This window comes from Pongo pygmaeus, chromosome 2, assembly GCF_028885625.2.
Source record: "Pongo pygmaeus isolate AG05252 chromosome 2, NHGRI_mPonPyg2-v2.0_pri, whole genome shotgun sequence".
In the NCBI taxonomy this organism is placed as follows: Eukaryota; Metazoa; Chordata; class Mammalia; order Primates; family Hominidae; genus Pongo; species Pongo pygmaeus.
In genome coordinates, this window is record NC_085930.1 from 16786610 (window position 1) to 16812221 (window position 25612).

The 25612-nt window shown below is 34.4% G+C and overlaps 1 protein-coding gene across 1 annotated transcript in view; it reads left to right on the plus strand.

Moving 5' to 3' along the window:
• The window catches only part of ROBO1 (roundabout guidance receptor 1), a 1000765-nt gene that overhangs the window by 839799 nt on the left and 135354 nt on the right, over positions 1-25612 (plus strand). Inside the window, exon 4 of the mRNA XM_063661467.1 lies at positions 11150-11307. Within this exon, the coding sequence (XP_063517537.1) occupies positions 11150-11307 (158 nt within the window). The remainder of the gene's footprint in view (positions 1-11149; positions 11308-25612) is intronic.

The window sequence follows — 25612 nt, forward strand, 5'->3', positions numbered from 1 at the left end:
ATGGCTGAGCAAACTCTCCCAAGGGCTCTGTAGTTTGTTAGGAAAAGGCAGCTCACGCAGCTACACAATCGCATGCTTGTTATTTTCCTTGGAGATTGAGAGCCCTGTTAGGTATTTGGCATTATTATTTTGAAGCCAAAGACAGGCTCTGATAGGGGAAGATACAAGGAATTAACGGATCTGAATGTTATTATGTTCAGCAATAATAAAAGTGATTTAGGGCAGACTGTCACCAATTAAAGATCCCTTTGTTTAGTTCATGTGTTTCTGTGTATGCTATTTAGACTTGGTTTTTCCTATCACTGAAATATTCCTTTGGGTTGTGTGGGGAGGGGATGTTATAATTGGCAACCTTAATTATGCTTCACAAAGATACATTGGTGAGAAGAGTTTGTTTGTTTGTTTTTAATTCAATAGCTATTTTCTCTGGTTCTTCCCAATTACTAGGGAGGGTTTTAATGAGATCATTTTAAACTGTGAGGATTCTTCCCCCTTGAGACTGTTACCATTAACACCCTTGCTCCATAAAATTTGAAAACTCCTTTTAATCTGTCTCCTATTTAGCTGCTGGTATTGTGGGCTTGAGAGGGTAAAGAAGTGTGAGTTTGTGAGTGTGTGTGTGTGCATGTGCGCATGCCTTTGTTTCCCAGAACATATTTAAATTAGAAAACACTCTAGTCTTTTTCAGGCACTTAAAAAATATGTGTGTCTTTATGAAAATAAAAGATGAAAACATCTGTTTCAGGTTGTAGTCCTGTGTGTTCGATCACTCATCGTGCAACCTTGAGTCATTCCATCACCTATGTGTCCTCATTTGCAGTTGCCAGTGGGGGTGGAAGTGGGGAAGGTTGTGCTAAGATTAAAGTTATGATTCTCAGCCACGTGCAGTGGCTCACGCCTTTAATCGCACCACTTTGGGAGGCCGAGGCGGGTTTATCACCTAAGGTCAGGAGTTTGAGACCAGCCTGGCCAACATTGCGAAACCCTGTCTCTACTAAAAGTACAAAAATTAGCTGGGCATGGTGGTGCTTGCCTGTAATCCCAGCTACTTGGGAGGCTGAGGCAGGAGAATCAGCTGAACCCAGAAGGCGGAGGTTGCAGTGAGTTGAGATTGTGGATTGTGCCACTGCACTTCGGCCTGGGTGATAAGAGTGAAACTGTCTCAAAAAAATAAAATAAAAAATTAAAACGTTATGATTCTATATGAGCTGTTATTCACGTTATGTTGTTGTTTTTTACTGGTGACTTTTGAGCCTTTTCTTCAGGACCACTAGACCTGAACTCTTCTGCACGATAGCCCCAGGTGGAAAAGTAAAATAGTATCTCCTTTATTTGTTTTGCATGTTAGACTTTTATCTAAAATTTCAATTAAACAAAGCAGGTTGTGAAATACACACACATACACACATGCACACACACACACACACACACAAAGGAGAGAGAAAAATTCTGAAATAAGTGCCCTGAAAGCAGAGACTTTGTCGTTTATCTTGCTAGCTACCATCACCAGATATAGTGTGTTGTACTTTTATTGAATGAATGATTAAGTGAATCACAAATAAAATCCGTAAGATTTTGGGGATTCAGTATAATTGCAGGGAATTTTACATATGCTTTACATATGTGAAAGTGAAATGCCCTGAACTTCTTGTGTATTCTAATTGTATAATAATCTTTAATACGTTATTAGTTCTTGTGTCCTTAAATATCGATATATCATATCCTTTAGTATGTTATTGATTTTACTGTTATTGATTTAATATGTTATTGAGCTTAATTTATGGCAGTCCTTGGAAATGACCCACGTTTTGAGTTATTTTCATTTTCCAATCAAAATAACTGAGTGTTTTTTGTTTTGTTTTGTTTTGTTTTTACCATAATTTGGTGCTTAGTGTTACCATCACAGTATATCAATGACTAGCAGTCATATATGTCACATATCTGTATTATACATATATATACATATATAATCCACACGTGTTGTATATATACATTTATAAACTTAGAATATATCAGATGTATTTGAGTTTTTCAGTTAAAAAATACATGATATGGATCAAACTAGATTAAAATTTGTCATCCCCAAAATTAAAGTTTGAATTCATTGATCAATGAATATTATCAGTTAGCAAATAAGATTTGAAATATGGTAGCATATAGATCCAAATAGTTCAAAATCAAGGACTGAATTTAAAGCCATAATATTTTTTAACCAATGAAACAATTTTCATATCAGACTCTATACTCTCAAACCATGTTTTAAATTTTTTTAAAAATAAGGATATCTTTTTTTTTCTTGTTCGTTCTCGTAGAAGGATTTACTTATATCTTGTCTACTTATTATCCTGTACCTTGAAAATGGCATGATCAGTTACTCAGATCAGAAACCTGGGTGTTATTATTGATGTCTTTGTCTGTCAACTTCAGCCCTTCAATAAATCATTTTTATTTTTACCAACAAAATGTACCTCTAATCTGTCACTATTGTGTCAAATCTGGTATCATCATGATGGTATAAAACCATCACCATTTTACCTGTAATTACTTCAATAGCCTTCTAATTGGTCTCTACACTTCCTTGTTTGTTTATTTTTTTGAAACAGGGTCTGGCTCTGTTGCTCAGGCTGGAGTGCAGTAGTGCAATCATGTCTCAAAGTGGCCTGACTCTCCCAGGCTCAAGCGATCCTCCTACCTCAGTCTCCCCACTAGCCAGAACCACTGGCGAGCACCACCATGCCTGGCTAATTTTGTAAATTTTGTTTTTTGTAGAGACAGTGTCTCACTATGTTTCCCAGGCTGGTCTCCAGCTCCTGGGCTCAGGCCATCCTCCAGCATCTGCCTCCAAAATGCTGGGATTATGGGCTGAGCCACCACCCCTGGCCTCCATGTCCGTTATTACTTCCCTGTCCGTTTTATTCACAGAGCAGCTAGAATGAACACTGAAGTATGAGAATTTCATTATAACACTATTTTGCTTAAGACTCCAGTGGCTTCTCATTGGAAATAAAATAAAAGCTTACCCTTGGGCATGGCTGCTGTGCATAGCAAATCTGGTCCCTGTCGTCCCTACCAAGGTTGTCTTGTTTTGCTCTCCACCGGTCCCACCACACGGCATCCAAGGCTTTTCCAGTGTACCAGGATTTTTCCTCACCTGAAGTATTTCCTCTGCCTGCAGTGCACTTCCCGAGGATAAGTTTTACTCATTACTCAGGCTTCACCTTAACTGTTAGTTCCCTACTATTCCCTCACCTCCAATCTAAATTATGCTTCTCATTATTCTCTCACGCAGCATCCTATACCTTTCCTTCTTGACGCGTATCAGTTATAGTTGCATATGTATGTGTTTATTTGAATATGTGTGTCTACCTCCCTATACCCCAAGTACTACAGCTATAGAACTCCTGCCAGTGCGAGCCACCATTTAAAATCTACTACTTAGCATATTGGAAAGTGTAGTAAACATTTACTGGATACCTCCTGTGTCTTGGATGTTGTCCTGGGCACTGGAAATACTAGGGGATAATCACAAATTCCCTGTTCTCATGGAGCTGACCTTCAGATACAAAGAGCCAGGCAATAAATGCAGAAGCATATTTCTTTGATTGAGGACTCTTGCTGCAAGGCTACATAAAAAGTTGGATTTTACAAAAGAAAGAATGCATGCTTGTCTTGCCCTAATCAGGGTCCCATAGCTCAGATATCCTCATTTTGTCTGTGTTTTTTTAACCCTGCCAGGCTACTCCTGAGTGTGACTTTTGCTCTGGCACTTTAAAACCCTCATCAATGGCATTCTTTGTCCTCCTTTCCATTTGTACTGGCAGCTGAGAAATTTGGCAATTCCTTACATAGTGACTAATAGCAATACTTCTTTGCAGATGTAATGCACCATATAAATGGCAAGTCCTGTATAAACATTAAATAATTAGCTTTCATAATAACCCTATCAAGATAGAGTATAAAACTCTGTTTTTTATGGAAATAACTGAGTCATTGTGAATGTACCTGTTAAAATCACAGAATGGTGAAAGAATCTGTGTTGTGATTCTGACATTCTAGACTTCTGTTTCTGATTCATAAATAAACACATCTACAAATATTACTGTATAAAATGATGTCCTGTAAAAAGTGAACTTTTAAAATAAATCTATCATTTATAGGTTAAAGTGTATAAAATGCAAACATACAGTAAGTTACTGACTTTAAGTTAGAACATATGATTTTAGCCATTTGACTTACTTTGGTGATACATTTTAAAATGATCTACCAGACTTTCAAGTCCGCTGAATATTAACTATTTAAATGTTGATTCTAATGAGAACACATGGACACAGGTTGGGGAACAACACACATCAGGGCCAGTTGGGGGGCGGAGAAGGGCAAGGGGAAGGAGAGCATTAGGACAAATAGCTAATGCGTGTGGGGCTTAAAACCTAGATGTCAGGTCGATAGGTGCAGCCAACCGCCATGGCACATGTATACCTATGTAACAGACCTACACATTCTCCACTTGTGTCCCGGAACTTAAAATCAAATTAAAAAAAAAAAAAAAAGCTGATCCTTACTGATGTACACTTTTCTCTGGAACATATTACAAATTTTAACTGAAACCTACTATGCCAAACTTACCTTCTCTTTGTCCTGAAGACTTAGTGCTGTTGGAATAAGCACTAGAGAGTATTTTGCACGGCAGTACAGGAAGTGTCATTATGGTGTTCATATTTCTGTAAAATGTGAATGTGGTTTAAGCTTGAACCCAATCTGGATGTAATTCCAACAATTAAAAGACCAGAGACAACATGGCCCCATTTCTACAGCCCAGCAGAATTCAGAAACATACAACTATATTTAAGTTAGCTTGCTTCTCCATCATACACTATCTAAATAAACAATTTGCTAGTAATTGTTTTTATTCTGGTAATTCTTCTCATTTTATTTGCAATGCCTTGTGTTCATTCACGTTATGTTGTTGTTATCATATAATGTTGAGTGATATTTGCCATCCATCTGCTATATCAGATTTTCAGAATGTATAATTTTTGAATAAAAGTACTCCTTTCCTAGGTTAGAACATAAGAGTTTTGTCAAATCTTCAAAAATGCTTCTACCAGCATATTTTCTTCCAGGGTCCTAAGCAAAGCATAATTTAAGGTTTAAAAACAAAGTTGCATGATATAAGAAAAATACAAGTAGAAGATGACATAATTATTGTAGAATATTCGTAGATATATTCAGTGTCAAATTTTAAAAATTAAATGAATATCTTTAGGAAACTTTATACAGAATTGATGTTCACATGCATCTTTTTTAGAAACAAATTCCTTATCTTTAGAAGATGGTGTTGTAAGATGGATAATACTTGATGGAATATTATTTTACTTGTTATTATTTTAGTTTTCCTCTTCAGTGGGTTATCTTTCTGTACATTTATCCTTTGGTTGGAATCTTTCTTAAAGTTTGGAATTATTTAGTAAATATTAAGAAATTTTTCACACATTCGTACAAAGAACAGTACTTCATTCCTCTGGGCAATGCTGTCAGCTAACAAGTAAGACTGCAAATAGTTATAGAAGACTTTATGGTATGCTTTCTGATCCAGCCTTCAAAATATATCTCTTAATTCAAAATAACCTGCAATAAGACCCTGTTGTGTTACTGTTTCCCAAAAAGGTGAATATTAATGTTTTTTGACAGACGTCAACATTTTACATATACTTCACTGCGAGGAAGATACAAGAGTTACAGCATAGCTGCCAGACACAAAGTATGTGCTCAGTGCAGATGTGTTAAATGAAAGAATGATAGTTATTTTGATATTAAGTTACACTTATTTACATCAGCATGAAGTTGGTGTTCAGACAGGGAACTAGGAGTATCATAAAAGTAAGTAATATTTTCTGTACTCAAAATTAAAGACTATGTATGTGAGCAGTAATTTTGAAAACAATTAAAATGGTACATGGCAACAGAAGTGGGTTGTTACTGAGCATTTATAGAGTTGTCTTTATTTACCTCCTCTTTATTTTCTCCTCCAATATACCTTAGTTTTTAAGGGTTTCATTTTTTTTTTTTCCTAGTTGACAAGAGGTTACTATTTGCTGCAAGATTTCATTGATAAAGTAGTCTTTATCAATGGAAGTAGAAAAAAATAAATCCCAGGACTGCAGAATATCTTCCCCTAGTTTTCCCAAGATACCCACTTCTAATTAAATTGCCCATATTTAATTAAAATGCTTGTTAATATACAGCTTTTTCAATCATTTTCTGGTTGAAATATAAAAGGAAGCATTGATAAAAAGTAGCACATCATATGTGTTATGAATAATGAAATCTAATTATCAACATTATTTTGAAAATGTAGTGTCCTCTTCCAAGAAAAATAATCTGAAAAAACACAGGAATGCAGAATATATTCAAAGATAGCCATATGATTGTCAGGAGGGAAATTTCTCACTTATGTTACAATAGAATGAGTCTGAAATATTAATTATATCATGATACTTGTGTATTTAGAATTATGAACACTATGTTAAGACCAGATAGGCAGGCAACTTGGTAGAGAAGTGTTCTTTATGTACTGGAGATCTGTATTCTAGCTTGGCTACTGAGTCCTACAAATTCCTCATCTGTGAACCAAAACTAATACATTCACTTTGTTATAGACTTGTTATGAGTATTAAATGAGTTGTTACTTACTAAGTTTCCTTACACAGTAAATGTTCAATTAGCATCAGCCATTGCTAACATCATTATTATATTGCTGACATTATTATTATTATTATTTATGTGGCATGCTCCTCTCCCCCTGAGGAGCCTTAATTTATTAATTTCTAAAACAAAAAAGTGCAGATCACACATCTATCAGGCCCTTAACCGCACTGAGATTCTATGATTCATGAAGGTAAAGGCATTGTATGTAGTTCACAAATATTCGCAATTAGTTGTTCACATTTAACTTGAGCACTTGAGCCTACCAAGATTGGATAGTGGTGAGACTGTAGCGCAGTGATGCACAATCACCATAAGTCAAGCCTTTTGCAATAATAAAGTGAATTTATTGGAAATACAATGGATTAGATAGAACAATTGCATTTTTACATTACAATAGTCACGTGGTAAACAAGCAAAAAAACAAAACAAAAAAATACTTCACTGGGAATCAGAATACCTAGGTTTTCTTCTGGTCCCCTTCTCATAAATAACACAAGCAAAGCTTCCTGGGACTTGGTTGTCTCTGATTATATGTTGTCAAAGACTTCTGCCCATTCTGTAATGTTATGTTTCAGTTCTAAAATTTCCTACAATGCACTTAAAGACTGTTTTGCAAGTATTAAAGTCTCCATATTACTTGGAACACTTTCTGTTTAACTTTTTTTATTCTGCTTTGCTTCCTGTCTTAATATTACCCAGATAAGTTGCAAAGACACCACTGAACTTTAGAATTCCTTTCTGAAAACATGTTTACTTATTTTGAGAATTGTGTTAAAATTGATGTAAAGTTTTCAAAAAGTACTGATTATGTGCTTTATTATGTTTTGTACAATTAGTGAACTTTTTAATTTAATTTTATTTTATTTTATTTATTTATTTATTTATTTATTTATTTATTTATTTGAGATGGGGTCTCGCTCTGTGGCCCAGGCTGGAGTGCAGTGGCGTGATCTCGGCTCACTGCAAGCTCCGCCTCCTGGGTTCACACCATTCTCCTGCTTCAGCCTCCTGAGTAGCTGGGACTACAGGTGCCCGCCACCAAGCCCGGCTAATTTTTTGTATTTTTAGTAGAAACGGGTTTTCACCGTGTTATCCAGGATGGTCTCGATCTCCTGACCTCATGATCCGCCTGCCGGCCTCCCAAAGTGCTGGGATTACAGGTGTGAGCCACTGCGCCCGGCCCAGTGAACCATTTTTTTAAAGAAAAAAACCTTCTAGGATTCAAATATTCAATGAAATGTATGTTTCCTCTAATTTAATAGAATAAAAAAATGAAATGCTGTTGAGTTAAATTATATGTACCAAACTATACACATAAAATAAAACTACACAAATATGAAAGAAACATTATATTCTTACAATCTTAGAGGGAACTCTGGTTTAATACCTTTTTAGGTGATATCTACTTGGATACACTATGCATGCTACTTGCTCTTTTCAAATTAATATTAGACCCTTTTGACAATTCCAAATTAAAATTTTCATACGATTCAAATCAAGAAACATTAAAAGTATATATACTTTGGTTAATAGAAATGTTAAAGGAGAAAAGGAGAAGCTTTTCAAAAGATCTTATCTGGGAATACTTATGGATGCTTTTGGTTTTTCTGCCAAAATGCTGTGAATCATTTGAATTTCATTTTTATTGTGATGACTTAAGTGTACACATGGATTTTGAAAACTGGACAGTTTAACTAAAAGTTTCATATAGTTTTATAATGTGGCACCATGTTATTTTTCCCCAAAAGGAAATCTTTGGGATAAGTATAAGAAAGAAAAATTAGTTTTAGAAGACAGAAGAAAAATATTAAATTCATAACTTTATGTAGAATTGCCCATAGTCATGGGCAATACTAAAGTTTTATGCTTTACAGCTGCAAAAATAATTACACGAGCATTATCTAAGCAACAATTTTTAATGGATTACATTTTGTTAGTTTTTCATTATATATTGTAAAAGGCCAAATAACATAGTAAATGTTAAAAAAAAAACTTGACTTATCTGACTTAGACCTTTGATATTTCTGCAAGACATTTTATTATTCATTGGTTTGAGAAATGATTCAGCTTGTAAATAAGATATAGCATTACCAAATTGGTTTTAAGGTTGCCACATAGAAAAATTGTGCATATTGTTTACTTTTATTTGAAAAGTATTTTACTTTTGGGTATTCAAAGGTGTTAACCTTTTCAGAGGTGTTATCATTGATTAATAACGTGATCCAGCAAAGGCACATACTGCCTGTCGGGGTCAATCCATTTGCTTTTTCTACAGGCCTTATATTTTATTTGTGTTACATTCTTAACACCTAATAATAATATAAGCTTATAAATAGTGAAAGTCTTTATACTCTGTTCTTTTATTATGTGGTAACAGTAGCTGGAGTTTTCAGTTTAACAAGGTTTACCTTTGTGTCTATATATTTTATTAATAGTGAATAGTATTGAAGTTAGAATTTAAACAGTTTGGTGAGATCAGATTTATTTTGCTTTTCCTTTTACTGTTCTTTCCAAAGATAAGGAAAAAAGCCTTCTCTTTGAAGCAGTAGTTTCCAAATATTAACATAGTCATGCCGTGCCCAAGTTGTCTCAATATTCAGATTAAAAAATGGGGATTTTTTTCATGAATGTGATAACTTACTTGAATGTGTATACATCTAGTTGGTTGGAATTGAGGAAGGAAAAATTTTAAACTGGTTTGAGGTTTTGAAAAAAAAGTTTAAGAGTGATTTTTTGAAAGAACAGTTTGAGCATAAGTTTTTTACACTGTAGTACTTCATCCATGAAAGCACTTTTAAATGCCAGTGTAATGGAAAGACGTCTATTCCAGTACAAAATTATAGTAATAAATATTAAATTCAAATATTCTTTTAAAAATTCAATAGGATTTATTTATTTATTTATTTATTTGAAACAGAGGCTGGAGTGCAATGGCACGATCTCAGCTCACTGCAACCGCCACCTCCCGAGTTCTAGCAATTCTCCTGCCTCAGCCTCCCGACTATCACCTCCTGGGATTACAGGCATGCACCACCACACCTGGCTAATTTTGTATTTTTAGTAGAGACAGGGTTTCTCCATGTCTGTCAGGCTGGTCTCGAGCTCCCGACCTCAGGTAATCTGCCCGCCTTGGCCTCCCAAAGTGCTGGGATTACAGACGTAAGCCACCACGCCCAGCCCAATTCAATAGGTTTTAAAAGATAAATAACATTTATCAATCCAAATCTGTGCACTTAACATACTAATAAACATTTTCAGTACCATGTTAAATTAGGTTACCAAAATGGTTCACATTCTGTTACACATCAGATCAAGGAAAGCAGGGTGGAGGAACGATAACTATTGGACTTTGTCCTGAAGTATATATATGTTCATCCCTCTTGTGAAAAGGGAAGCAAAAGTATTAAATAGTATGTTCAAGATTGCATGTCTAGTATACAACAGAGTTGTATTTAAGACTAACATGCCAAATAATTCATCATTTCTTGATGTTATCAAGATACTGGGGACAATTTTACTGTATGAACTATTTTTGGAATATGTATTTGGTTTCTTTTCCACATTTAGTTCTAACAGTTACAAAATACTGCTTGTTTTACAGTATGTTGATATTATATTAGTATCCACTTGAGATTACAATAGTGAATTGTTTCCTCCTCCACATTATGGGACTAATGTTAGTAGTACAAGTAGAATTAATAGTACCTCTCATTCTGAATAGGTTAAGGATTAAATGAGATAATATACACCAAAAAAACAACAAAAACATAGAACATAAAAGCGATGCTGTTGGTAGCACTGCTGTTATCCATATTGGTGCCTTCTAACATTCTCAGTAATCATGGAAAAACACAATGAGTTTCAATGTAGTGGCTTTGTAGATATGTCTAAAGTTTTTATAATGAGCATATTTAAATTACGATGATTATATAACCTTATACATTAATTTTATATATTTATAAAATATCGCTCAATTAAATTCATGCTTGGAAGTCTCTTAATTTTTTTCTTTTAATATTTAGCTTTGCATGTATATGTAATTGATTTAATTATAGCAAGCATTTTCACATGGTGTCATATAGATAAAAGGAGGATTCAGTTATATTCGTTAGCACGTGGCTGAGAAAAATGTAGGCATCAGGCAGAAAAGAAATGCAAGTTAAAGATGAGCCAGATGCTAACTGTGAGGGCACTAAGCAGCGGAACACACTCGCCTGCTGGCCTCTGAAGAATATCAAATTATCCCTCCTGTGTATGTTTAAGGCCAAATATCTTTATTAAATTGCAGATGTCTGTAAGTAGATATAGATTCTTAAAGCTGTATTGCAAGAGCTATTAGTGGTAGTTTATTATAATTATCATAAATGTCTCCTGCTGAAGTTCAGAGATTAGGACTGTATGTATCACTTTGGAGTATAATGATTTAATCTTGTTCCTACAGTACTTCGGGATGACTTCAGACAAAACCCTTCGGATGTCATGGTTGCAGTAGGAGAGCCTGCAGTAATGGAATGCCAGCCCCCACGAGGCCATCCGGAGCCCACCATTTCATGGAAGAAAGATGGCTCTCCACTGGATGATAAAGATGAAAGAATAACTGTGAGTATTTAATTCAACAGCAGAGGACATTTGTTGGTCTAACTGTATGTATCTTTACCAAAGGAAAAAGAGAAAAATAAGTAGATTATTTTAAATAAAGGCTTGTGTCAGCTCCCATGTTCAGTTTTTCTTTTAAAAAATATATATGTCAATTCTTTCTGTGTTGACATGAAAATAAGTGAGGAAAATTCATGGTGTTTAGAGATCAGTAAAAGAAAAAGTATAATTCCTGTTTTAGTGTCTCAGAGTTAACACTTTTATGTATGACTTAATTATTGTCATAACTCAAGGCTTATAAAATCTCCATGTGTTATAGTAAAAACTGTTTATTCAAGAAAATCTGTTATTTAGTATGTTTCCAGAAGGCCTCTTAAGCCACTTCAAGATGTTTTTATGTTTTTTTCTCATTTTTAAAAGTGCTTTTCTGTTCTATAGTGTTCAATATTGTTTCTGAAAAATAAAATCTTATTTTGAAAGGTGGTTAATGGTGAATTTATCTCAGTGTAAAATAAGTCATATGATGAGATTATTGGATTTCAAATTCCTGCTCTGATGTAAGAAATTATACGTGATTTGTATGAAGTCAAGATGCGCTTTCTTCTGGACAGCCGTGATTCTATATGACTTCTTTGCATGTTTTGTCTTGGACGGTGTTGACTAAAGCACCTCAGTCACCAAGCCCTCATTGATTTTGTGGTTGCTCAATATTTCCCTTTACGATTCTCTTTGCTCAGCATGCACTGATATCTGTCCATTGTGAATTCGCTGGTCAAGATTTAAAGTTCCCTAGGAGAATGTATGTGTGAGGAAAAGGTCACTGCTGAAGATGTACAAGAGCAAAGTTATAATGTAGACCGCACAACCTAATTAGTAGTTGCACTATTTCTGAGCACCTGGTTAGTAGATTAGCTTGGAAAAAATTAATAGTGAGAAAAGTAGAGAAGGTTGTGTTAGACCAGGTTTTAGAGACCTTGAAAGAAAATTAAGCATTTTTTTTTTCATGTAAATCTGAATTAGAATGAGTCTCCCAAAGGATTTCTGTAATTCTTGGGATTGGTGTGAGGATGACCCGGTTCTGCTCGTAAGTGCTGCAGAGTCACGTGACAAAAGGAACTATATGTGGAAACACTGGTTTTTGGAAATGAAGTCAAGAAAGAGCATGGGAGAAGTAGAGTGAAGAAACAAATGCTTCTCTTGTTAGTGATAACAGATTCCTTTTGGATTCATGTACAATGGGGATAAGAATACTTTGCTCTTAAAAATATATTCTAGATCATTTAATGACCATTATCTATAATTCCCCTTTCCCTTCCTTACTGATTCAAACACATTAAAACCATTATTATCCCTGACTTTCCCTCATGCCTTTCCTGATAACCTATTCGTGTTTAATACAAGTTAGTGACAAATTTTTTTTTTTCTTTTTTTTTTTTTTTTTTGAGACAGAGTCTTGCTTTGTCACCAGGCTGGAGTGCAGTGGCACAATCTCGGCTCACTGCAACCTCTGCCTCCTGGGTTCAAGCGATTCTCCTGCCTCAGCCTCCTAAGTAGCTGGGATTACAGGCGTGCACCACCACACCCAGCTAATTTTTGTATTTTTAGTAGAGATGAGGTTTCACCATGTTGGGCAGGATGGTCTCAATCTTCCTCGACCTCCCAAAGTGCTGGATATGCCTGCCTCGACCTCCCAAAGTGCTGGAATTACAGGCATGAGCCACCACGCCCGGCCAACAAAATTCTTAGCCCTGGAGATGCAACTTGATCAAAACTCAGTGAGTGTTCTGCTGGAGCTTACATTTTATGAGTGTGTATACAGACAAAACCAAAATAAATAAGTGTAATATACAGTAAGTTAAACTATAATAAATCCTATAAAAATAAAGAGAGAGTATATAGACAAAAACCAAAATAAATAAGTATAACATACAGTAAGTTAAACCATAGTAAGTCCTATTAAAAATAGTGATGAGGTAGATGAATTCAATAGGGTTCAGGTGGGGTTGAAATTTTAAATAGGCTGATTAGAGAGAATGACTCACATAAAAACCTCAAAAATTGATGGAATGAACTATACAAGTGTCTGGAAAAAGGGTATTCTAGGCAGACAAAATATTAAACAGAAAAACCCTAAGGTGGGGTATACCTAACGTATTCACTAAAGAGTAAGAAATCAGTGTTGGTTGAACAGAATGAGTAAAGATTTATAGGAGATACTATCAGGGGGATAGCCTTTTTAAAAAGGCTATAAATTTAATAATTGTCCAACTGCATAGGCTCTTACAGGTGTTGTAGATAGTCTGGCTTTTCTTCTAAGTAAGGTGGGAAGCCTCTGCTCTCTTGAGAACACACTGAAACGTGGCAATGGTAGAGGCAGGGAGACCCACTGAGAGCTCTCAGGGTAATCCGGGTAAGAGGCAAATGGTGGTTTGAACCAGGCTGTTAGGATGGGGAGGTAGTGAGGAGTGGCTAGATTCTGGATGTACTACAAAGCAATAGCCAACAGAATTTGCTAACAGACTGAATGTGTTTGTGAGCAAAAGAGAAAAGTCAAGGACCTCCTAATTAATTGGCCTGCTCAACTGAAATGGTATAGATGCCATTAACTGAGATGCCATAGATTATAGGGGAAGATTTGGGATGGGAAGTATCAGGAGCTTAGTTTTAGACATGGTAATTTTGAAATGCTTATTGGATATCCAAGTATAATTGTCAAATAGGCAGTTGGATACATGAGTCAGAAATTCAGAATTGAGGTTGAGGTTGGAGAAAAAATTACATTGTGGTAGACATACAAGTACTCATTGCTATGCAGTGCTCCTGCCCTTCTGGGAGGATGAAACACTCTACTTCCCAGCTTTTTTGCTGTCCGGCAGACCTGCTTGACTTTTTCAGCTTCATGGGTTGTGAGTGAACATTAAAGAAATTAAATACTAGTGGTTTAAATACTCCAGTACTCTCTTGCCCAGTCTGCAACCAAGGAAGCTACTTGTCTTATTTAGGTAGTGCAACTGCAGCGTGGAAGACAGCCTGAGAGCCTGAGCCCCTCAGTTATGTGTAGAACTTTCTACGCCACACCTGTCTTCTCAAGATGGACATGTAAAATGAATGAGAAATAATTTTTTAGCACCTATAGCATAGCCTATCCTGATGAATATCAGAGTCATCAGTGCTTACATGTTATTTAAAAGAGGAGACTGCAATCACCAAGGGAATGATTGCAGATAGAAAGGAAAAGCGGTCCAATGCTTAGTTCTCAAGGAGAAGAGGCAGAAAGAGCAGTGGAAACTGAGAGGAGCAGTCACTGAGAAAGGAGGAGAATTAGAAGCGCCGCCAAGTAAAGACAGTTTGAAGGAGGTGTCCGTGACTGAGTCAATTACAGCTGGTAGATGGAGTAATAATGAGGATTAAGCATTCACCACTGGATTTAACAACTTGGTGAGCAATCATAAATGACCTTGACAAGAGCCATTTCAGGGGAGTGGTGGGGGTTAAAACCTCACTGAACAGTTCAAGACAGACTGGAAAGATCAAAACTAGACCCAGAGCATAGACGACTCCTTTTAATTTCATGTTCCATACGCTAGATGAAAAATAATGGTGGTTGTAGTCTTGCATTTTGAAAGATCTCAGTTAATTTTAGAGGTTATATTTTGTGTGTATGCTTGTGTATGTGTTAATTTTTTGTGACATTCATAGTTTAAAATCACTATAATAAATTTGATTTTTAAAAATTCTTGGAACTCCCTGATGTATCATACAGTGAACTAGATGACATTTTATTGTTTATGCCAAAATGTTTAATTTATTATAGAATCTTCATTTACTTTTGCTGTCTAAGGGGATGCTGTCCTCTAATTAAAGAGCACCAGTTCCCCCACGCCATCAGTAGCTTCTAGTCAGTGTAAGAACCACCTACAACAAGGAATCAAACAGTTTAAAGTTGTAAAAACCTATGACTATGAAATGATGCCAAGATGTTAATATATAAATAACTTTTAAATCATTTACATGTTGCCAAAATGATGATCCATGATGGTGTTCCATATGCTAGGAAGTTGTAACATCTGAAACTTTTACTATTTCTAAGACCATCTGTGTGTTTTGTATAAATTATGACTGTGGAACTGATGAAACACTGGAGGTAAAAAGCACATTTATACATTTGGGAAAAGGAATACATTAAAAATCAGCAGTTTGGGTTCAAAATCACTGATCTTATGTAGATCATAATTGTTTGTGTTTTATTTTCTTCCTTTAGGCAAAACTGAAATTGAATAATTAAAACAAAAACTTAGAACATAAACAGAATACATGACATTATTTCCAGTTCTTTTTTTTCAATAATGAAAATAAATTCTTAAAAGATGTTGGTTATTAGTCATTGTACGTGATTCTTCTTTCCTAAGCTTTGTATTCAAATGAGTGTTTTCATCTCTCTTGTTAATGTACTTTGCCAAATGTGCTGAGTGCAGATGAACAGAAGATTAAAGCACATAATAGCGTTATGAAAGACAATTGAAGATTGCATGCTTACTGCTACAGTTTTGGTTATAGGAATTTCTAGAGTTCTTTAATGTGGTGACTTTCTTTGTTGAAAATTTAAAGTACACCTCTCCCAGCTGTGAGAACAAAGACACACCCTACAAAAAGGGGAAATATGTAGTTGAATTATAGCTGCACCTGTATTTTTTTTAAGTTCTTAATTCATTTCTTCTTACATTGACCTGGATTCTGAGCCAAATTTCAGATCCAGGATGATTATAAACCAGGAATATATAAATAACATTTTCTTATTCTCTTACATGATAGGAGAGTCTTTTAGAACTTTTTTGGCACATATTTCTTAGAATCATTTGAAAGAGGCCTTAAATGATGTTTGTCTCTAGTGTTCTTTCTTTTCTAGACATTAGTATTTATATTTAGAGTCAGAAATAAAAGTAGTTTAACTGGTAGGCTAGATTAAATTGATTTACTTCATGTGTTTGAGACTTAATCATATCCATCATTGTTAATAAACGAAATTTTCTTATACAGATGAATCGGAGGACTAAAGTGTTCTTTTGGATGTCTTTGAAAATACCTCACAAAAAGCGATTTTTTAACAATTTCACTACTTTTTAGAAATATTGCATTTAAGTTCAAGATATTTTATTAGGGTAGAAAAAAGAAAATATTAAGATTGGGAAAAAGTTAACACCAAGTATTGAAAAAAATAAGTATTTTGTTCAATCTAAAAACTAAAATTGCCTTCTACATTAAGGAAAAAGTTAAAACATTAAAGTAGACATCACAAATATTTTCCTAGATTAAGTTTGTTTTAAAATTTGCCACTTATTCTATGTTTGTTTTCTTAGACAATTTTAATATTTTTATCTCAGCAAAAAGGTCAGTTTGTTATAAATTAGCACAGTTTCTTTGGGTCACAGACAATTGCACCAAGTTCCAGGCATCAATTTCTCATACTTTGTATTGGATTTCTATAAAATGAACCTGGTGGTAGCTGCAGGAATTGCAAGCATAGAAATGAAATTGCTGATCTCTTATGGAGGATGGCTTATAAATAAAACTTATTTAATTGACTACTACAAGCATAAAAACAAATGTGCTTATGAAATAAAATATTAAGGTATTTAATAGTACCTAGGTGATAACTGATGAGACAAGAGCAACTGTATAGTTTATCTTAATATATGTTAAAAATAAGATCATAAATCAATGCCATTATACTAACAGAAAATGATACTTTTGTGTATTTATATGAGATCTGCTAATTGACAAGTAGTAATTAAACTTTTTGTTTTAGATTAGTAAATGAATATTTACAGAAACAATAGTAAATTTTCAATATCTGTATATAGTATATATGATATGTTTATTGAATGTTACAAGTTAGAATTTAAGGCCTTGTATTTAGCTCTTCTGCATAAGTGTGTCATGAAAGTCAATTGAAAAAAGTTCCTTCTGCCAGGCGCGGTGGCTCATGCCTGTAATCCCAGCTCTTTGGGAGGCCAAGGCAGGCAGATCACCTGAGGTCGGGAGTTCGAGACCAGCCTGACCAACATGGAGAAACCCCGTCTCTACTCAGAATACAAAAAAATTAGCCAGGCGTGGTGGTGCATGCCTGTAATCCCAGCTACTCGGGAGTCTGAGACAGGACAGTCGCTTGAACCCGAGAGGCAGAGGTTGCAGTGAGCTGAGATTGCGCCATTGCACTCCAGCCTGGGCAACAAGAATGAAACCCTGTCTCAAAAAAAAAAAAAAAAAAAAAAGTAAAGAAAAGAAAGAAAAAAAGAAAAAAAAGAAAAAAGTTCCTTTTTAATCTGAAAAATTTTAAATAAAAATTATTTAAATTTATTTAAATTTTATTTTATTAAATTTAAATAAATGTCCATTTTTAGAGAGAATAATAATAATAGCTATTGCATATTAAGAACTTGCTATGTATTATATGTTTTATATCATCTCATTTTATCCACTTGAAAACCCAGTGCCTAAGCTATTTTCTTTACATTAGGGTACACTTAAACTTGTCAACTTAGTCTTATGAAGAAGGTGAAGAAGAAGGAGATGATGATGATGATAATAGTAAACACTTATTATAGCACTTGCTATGTGCCAGGTCCTGTTACAAGCACTTTATGTATATTCACCCATTTAATCCTGCCAACAATCTTGTCAGATACATACTAAAAATTCTGCTAATGCAGTCACTACGTCTAAATTGGCTGGTTGGGGAAGAGAGGGCAAGCAAGGGGGCACTTGCGTTTTTTTGACTCGTAACGTTTTTTATAGGGTCCTATAGATTCTGCAACATATATAACAACTCTGCTATGCTATCAGTGCAAATTTTGACTGAGGATGCCAGTATCTCTTGGTTTCCATGATGAAGTACTGTTCTTAATATTCGATGATTTGGAGAGATGAGTTCACAGAACGCAAGTTGCGGTGGTCTCGAAACCAGGGTTTGGCATGTTCAAGAACTAGTCCATATTATGTTCAGGATTGAAATCTATAACATAACAAAGGTTTTTAAATTGGAAAAGTTGAGTAGTTTTATAAAAGATGGCACAGAAAGGGTCAAATTTGGCCAAATATTATAGCTCAGACAACCTAAAATTATTTATTCTGAAGACTAGAAGTCTTACCTAAAAAGATATTAGAGGTTATCTAAAGAAAACAATTAACTGTCATCATCTGCCATTTAGGAAAAGGATTTATATTGAAGAGGATATTATAAATCAGTAAATTATTCAACTGAATATGCTTTGTAGTTATCAGTCCAAATTGTGAGTTAGCCAGGTTCTAATATCATTAGCTGCACACATTTCAAAAGTTATTGTTGAAAAAAGTACACAATTATGAGATATTATATAACACATGAAAAATTGAGTTAAATAAAATATTATTAATGTAGTGACTGGGGAATTTTGTATAGATATAATAAAATACAGTAAAAACCAACACATTAACAACACAGTATAAATATTAAGCTCTGCCTAGACTCAATTCTGAAATTTCAGAAATATTTTCTTCATGATAACCTTTGTCGATCATTTATCCTGAATTATTTCATTTTATTAAGAAGAAGAGCTTAAAAGAAACTCATCTTTTCATGCTTCAAATTCTTAGCTGGTATGAGCCTTTGTGACTTTAAGCATTTTTGAATGACTCATATTATTCCTTGAGATAAGTTATGCTGAGTTGTTTATTCTTCTTCCTACTGTCCTTACAGTAGCATGCCACAAATATTCTCTATGTCTACAACTGTTTTTACTTGATTGAAAAAATAATCTAGATGATGGGGAAAGAATTTGTTTGTAAGATATTTATTTGCATCAAAGCCGTTATCCAGTCAGTAACTATATTTTTCATTTCATCTACTTATTGCATAGCTGAATTAAGATTTTATCCATTCTTCTTTGCAAAATGTAGAAAAAAAATTTACAGCATCAGTATGCTTTAGCATGATGAACAAGTATATTTAGTAGCTTTTTCTTAAGATTTTTACCTTAGATAGGAAAGCCAACCATTCTGGTTTGCCCAGGATGGTCCTGGTGTTAGAAATGAGAATTCTATTCCCAGGAAATCCCTCAGGTCTGGGAAAATGGGGACAGTTGGCCACTGTAATCCTAGATGGTTTAAATGAATTGTTTTGTGTATGAGTGACAATGCATAACAAATCACATTTATATAAGGTAAGTAAAAAATAGCAAAAATATATAGAAGGGTTTTATCTGTATCATTTCTTTCAAAAGCAAGTTAAAGATTTGAAAATCCGTAATGAAGGTAGGAGAACAATTTAGTTATGCAGTAAAAAACAAAACCAAACCAATACACCAAAAATAACTCTTTAACACTTCCCATTCCCATGCTGACGAGGTAAAATTATTAGAATGGAGTATGTCATCAGGTCTTTTCCTAGTCCTTTTCTGCTTCCTGTGTGTCTTTGTAGGTTTCTTTGATTTCCATTGTTGGTGTGATATTTTGGTAAAAAGCAGCTGACTCACATCCCATCCAAATCCCCAGTGCCCTTCAGATCCTTCACAAATTTGGCATTCAGCCCACTCCTTGCCAATTGCTTCCTTTCCCCCCAATTCCCACATGTCTCCTTCCTACGCCATCTGCTTCTCCTCCCTTCCTTCGATTAGTGCTTTCGTCTGCTCTTCCAATTTCTTTCATTGTTCAATGTCTTTTGCTTCCTCTTCTCCTCCTCTCCCCTAGAGGAAATTAACATACTTAATACAGCTGATGTCATAAAGCCCCTTTTCCCTAAGAAGTTAAATTTCTGTTTCTGCAAAATAAATACATAGCTCTGTTGTGTGAAGGTCAAAGGAAACCTGAGTAGTAAACCTGAAATAGATTTTTTTTTGGGTTCATCTTACATAAAGTGTCAATGCATATTATGTATTCTATTTATTTTCCAAAGTAAATTTTCTATTTGGGATTTAAATATGGTAAGTCAACACAACTTTATTATACCAGTCATTGGATTGAATAAATGACTTAAAAATAATTTTTCCTGTCTATCTTAATTTTCATATTTAATAATTGAAACACTGGGGATTAGTAGAACAAAGCATAGGCTTGGGCATTATAAGACCACATTATAATTTCAGGTTTCAACACCTATTAAATGCCTGATCTTATGGAAGACATTTGATCTCTATACATTTCATTGTTTCCATCTGTGAAATGAATTGTCTAATCATACCTAGATTAGTTCAGTGTGTTGTTGAGGGAATTCAGCGAGAAAATGCATGTTAAATGTCATTGTAAATGGTGACACACTTAATACATATTAGTAATGGTGTTCTCTCTATTATTGTTGTTAGTATACCTATTTGAACTCTGAATATATTTAGTCATCTAAATCTTGATGGAAAAGGAAAATCCAAAACTACTCATGTCATAACAATTCCAATTTTCTTCAAGAAGCAAGAAGATGATATAAATGTATGTGAACGAAGATCCAGCTTTCTATCTCCTCTGCCTGTATTTCTATCTATATCTGATTCACAACTGTGAGAATTTTCAGTTGCCACAGAATCACTAGGAGTATTTTGGGTGAACATTATGAGTAAGTAAAGTGTTTAGACTAACACTGAAATTAAGAAACTGATTCAAGTTCTATGTGTACCTTTATTGGGCAATGCGATCATCAACTGGTTATTCCACAGGAGAATTCTGTCCTAATACCCTAAAGGTACCCACCATGTGTAATGAATCAACTTCTTTCCCATGCATCTAGAACAGTTCTAGTTATGTATTGTCCTTAGGGGAATTGAGAAATTATGTGATTCAGATGCACAGTACTGGTTGAGAAAGGCTGGTTTCTCTTCTCGAGGAACATCCTGAAACTTTCCACACACTTGCAATTTTATTTAAATAATTACATATACACTCATCATGTTTGGACCCTGAAACTAGAAAATAGAAAGCCAAGCATTTCACACCTACCTGTGAAGTCCAAGCGCTCTTTTGAAAGGATTGCAATAAACTAAAGCATTCTCAGTTCTGGCACACAAATTAGTTTAGATGACAATACAATTAAAAAGATAATTTCAGTGAGCATTTGGTTTTTGCTCTGTCTTTTCACTATTCATATGTTACATGTGCATTTGAAAGCTTGCATGCCAACAGCTTGGTGTACCAATATATGAGAGTCTTGGCATGTGGTTTTCTATCTGTAATGTTCTGTTCCTACACCCCCTTTGTCTAACACTCATTTTTCAGGTCTCAAAGACAAATTCCTCAGAGGAGCCATCAGCAAAATCCCACCCAAATACCCACACTAGATTTCTTCTTCGTGTTATCTGTTCATTTTCCTTTTTCAAATACTTCTCTTATAATCTATTCTAAATTATGATTTATATATTACTTATCTAATATACATAAAACATATGAAAGTCCACCTGTATTCCTCATGTCTGTCTTATGTTCGAAGCTCATATGTTATGTTTGAGAAAGTGTTAAATGAATGAAATATAAGTCAGAAATTTTGTCTTTTAGAGTACTCAGGAATGAAAAGTTGCTAATTTGAATATATGTGATTTTGTTAATTTTATTTCCACGTACAATTACATATTTCTTATCTTACTCTCCTATAAAATGGGAAGAGAGTATCATCCACACCATTTCTTTTTTCTAAAGCATGATTTTTTTTTGGCTTAAAAATAGGAGATACTACACAAGTTAATTATGTGAGTAAATACATTGCTATGAGTGTGACATACTGATATAGAATCTTAGAGATGGAGCTGAGTTGAGAGATTGTGAATGGGCAAGGTCCTTTGTTTTCAGGGACAAAAGAGACGCCAAGCCCATTGATTTACCCTGAGTCACATAATGGATTAGTGTGGAGTCTCCCATCATAAGAGTTCTTCCTGGGATTTTTCCCATGACAGACTAGACCTGATCAACCCATCTAAAATGACACTTAAATTTGATTACGATATATCTTAACAAAAAACTCAACAACAAAGGTTTTTCATGGATTTATTTCATATAATTTTTCCATTTGTTTTGTGTTCTAAATTCAGTATTTCCTATCTTGGTAACAGCATTGAAAATAGTATTTTAAATATATAGGGTTTAATAAATTTCCCTGCTTATTTATCCATTAGGTACGGGGATGGCCTTATGTCGATTTGATTATTTTGTACATTCTGCATGTTATTACGAACATATAGAAATTCATCTTAAATGACTGAATATCGGAGGTTGTCACACAATCTCATTCAAAAAAGAAAATAAATTGCAGCAGTTTAAATAGTAAGTTAAGCTTAATCTATGACCATCTTGGGAAAGGTCTGTTATGTCCAAAGCACATTTTTGAAACTGTCCTAACAACCAGACCTTAGTCAAGTCTGGTCAATTGTTGAAAATATTCAGATAATGATATCTTCTTTGCCTGTTTATTAGGATCCTTATGAGAATCAAACCACAGTAGTCAAAAGTATTTTGAGGACTGTTGATGACAGCCTCATTATAAAGCGTTATTTTAAGTTCCCCTGTCTTGATTTTCAGTTCATGTTCATTCTACACTGAATTTAATAACTTGGAGAGGTGAAAGATATTTAACTTCAGAAATTAAAGCAAACCTTTTGAATTAGATATTTCGTGGATCAAAAAACCAAACACTTGTAAAACTGTAGTATATCCTGTTTTGATCAATGTATAGATTTACATCAATATTTAAGTCTCAATGTGTAAGATATATACCTTTATGGGCTTTATAACGTATAATCTGCATGCCCATTTTTGTCCAGGTCCTTTGAGACACATAATTGTAATTCCTTATAAAGTTCTTATATCTTTACGTAAACTGACTCCAGGACCATAGACGGGGTTCAGTGTTTTTAGATGCAGAGGTAAGGTAGTAGAGACCAACGATTGCCAGACAAAATATTTTCTAGTTCAACAAATAATCTCTGGTGCCTTTGGGAAACAATATACTATATATTTTCAAATTTCATCTAAGTACTATAATGAACTTACATATGAATTAAAGTCCTCAGTTTTGGTATCATGCAATGTTGATATGCTATCCTGCTTTGACTGTTGCATACTGTTTGTTAGTATTCTCTTAAATCTCCTGAGATGATTCTGGAGTTTTTTTTTTTTTTTTTTTTTTTTTCCAAATGGGTTTCCTAAAAAACAAGTCTTTTGGTTTTATTTGTTTGTCTGAGACAGGGTATCTCTCTGTCGTCCAGGCTGGAGTGCTGTGGTGTGAACACGGCTCAGTGCAGCCTCAATCTCCTGGGCTCAGGTGATCCTCCCACTTCAGCCATGTGAGTAGCTGGGACTACAGTATATGCAACCATATCCAGCTATTTTTTTTTTTTTTTTTTTTTTTGTGGAGATGGGGTCTCACCATGTTGCCAAGGTTGGTCTTCTATAGGGCTGGGATTACAGGCATGATTCACCACACTCAGACCCAAAACAGTTTTGCATACTTTTCCAAAAGTTAGTTCCACTCACATGTTAGTTTCAGTCAAAGTAACATTAGATGACATAGAGGACTGCCAATGCTGCCTTCCACATGGAATTCCGCCAACTCGTGAAAATCACGGAGACGAAACCTGATATGGTTGCATGCTGCTAGTTAGCATCCATGATCTATTAGTCAAAGTAGACCTTCCAGAAAGCAGAAAGTGTCTCAGAAATTGGAGTAATCAGCCAAAAAGAAAGTTGTACTTCATAATTCAAAATAATACAGTATATTAAGCAGAAGTGCTGTATTAAAATGATACGAAATGAACACACATGGTCAAATAACAAACCTGCAATAGGAATTTTGGATTAGGTTGCCACCCCAGCATAGAAAGCAGACATGCAAATGTTGTTTCTTCTCTTACTTTTTTCTTAAAATATATGCTTACACAAGCAGCTAGAGTTTCTTCAGTTTCCAAGCACTTTGATATATCTGATCAGGCCATTAAATTTCTCCCAGTAGCCAAGGACTGGTGGTGGGCTTTTACTACTGTCAGGGAGCACTTTGTTTAATTATAGGTTAAAGTAGTTTGCCAAATTAAAGGCACAATCTTTTGTGGGTTCATAGATGATGTCCTAAATAGTTTATTTAATTCACAATGTTCCATTAATCAGATGAAATATTTCTCAAAAATATAGTTTTAGAATTTATCTTAAAGAATTGTTTATACATTTTATCTTTAATTTGGGAAAATATTTGAATATCAATACTTTTTAGTAATTCCCTATTTTTAAAAAGTTTACTTTTCTAATTGCTTGTAATCTTTCTGATTGCTTATGATAGTATGGACTGCATTTTTTTCTTTCTGTTAACATCAAGCAAAATGAATTGTAATCTTTAAAAAAAAAACAAGTAGTACCTTCAAAAGGGCATTTGATTTTACAAGATATTGTAAACAATATCCTTTCCTTAAAACAGGGTCCAAAATGCAGAAATCAAGGAAAATTTCTTAAGACTTTTAGTTTTCAATTATTTTTAATCCGATCACTTTACAGGGGATTGAGATTTCCTTTTCATTACTTATAATTGGTGATGATTAACATTATTTCTTCATCTCGCCCACATTATCACTTTTATTTAAATATTCTCTCTCAAAGACTAATTCTAAGTTTTATGGTGAGGCTAATATCTCCTCAATCTAATGCTGATTCTGCAATTCTTTTGTTTAAAGGTTAGTTGCTTTAACCAAACAGCTCTTGGTAACATCTGACCACTTCAGTTTTTATCTCCTTAAAACCAAAGAATTTGATAATATGATAAATTGTACACTTGCAAAATAATCTGTTGTGCATTAACAAAATTACTACCAGATGGTACAGGTTTACTCTTCTTAAATCTTACAAATCGAGGTGATCACAAAGCTTTAAAAGCCTATTGCATTAGAAACAGGCTTTTGTTTAAGTCACCTTTAAGAGCATCATATTGTATGGGAACATTTCAAAAGCAGTTGAGCTTAATCTGTATAATACTGGCTGGAAATAATGTAAATTTGTCTCTTTGAGTGGATAGAGTACAATTTACTAAGGAATCCATGATTTCTTATTCCTTAGCCTATTCACATGCATGGGTCACTCTTCTCTCACCTCGATATATGACATCACTGTATTGTTCCATGCATCATGTGTATAAAAGATCATGCCACATTTCTCCATCTTTATTAGGGAAGCTTATAAATATTCTGTTTAATCTTTAAACATTCATGATAATAAGCGCGTGTTTGCATGGGAAGAGGAGAGCCATTCTTCTGCATAGAAATGTATGTGGGATATTTCCCTTACAACATTAGTCCTACAGACAACACATGCAAATATG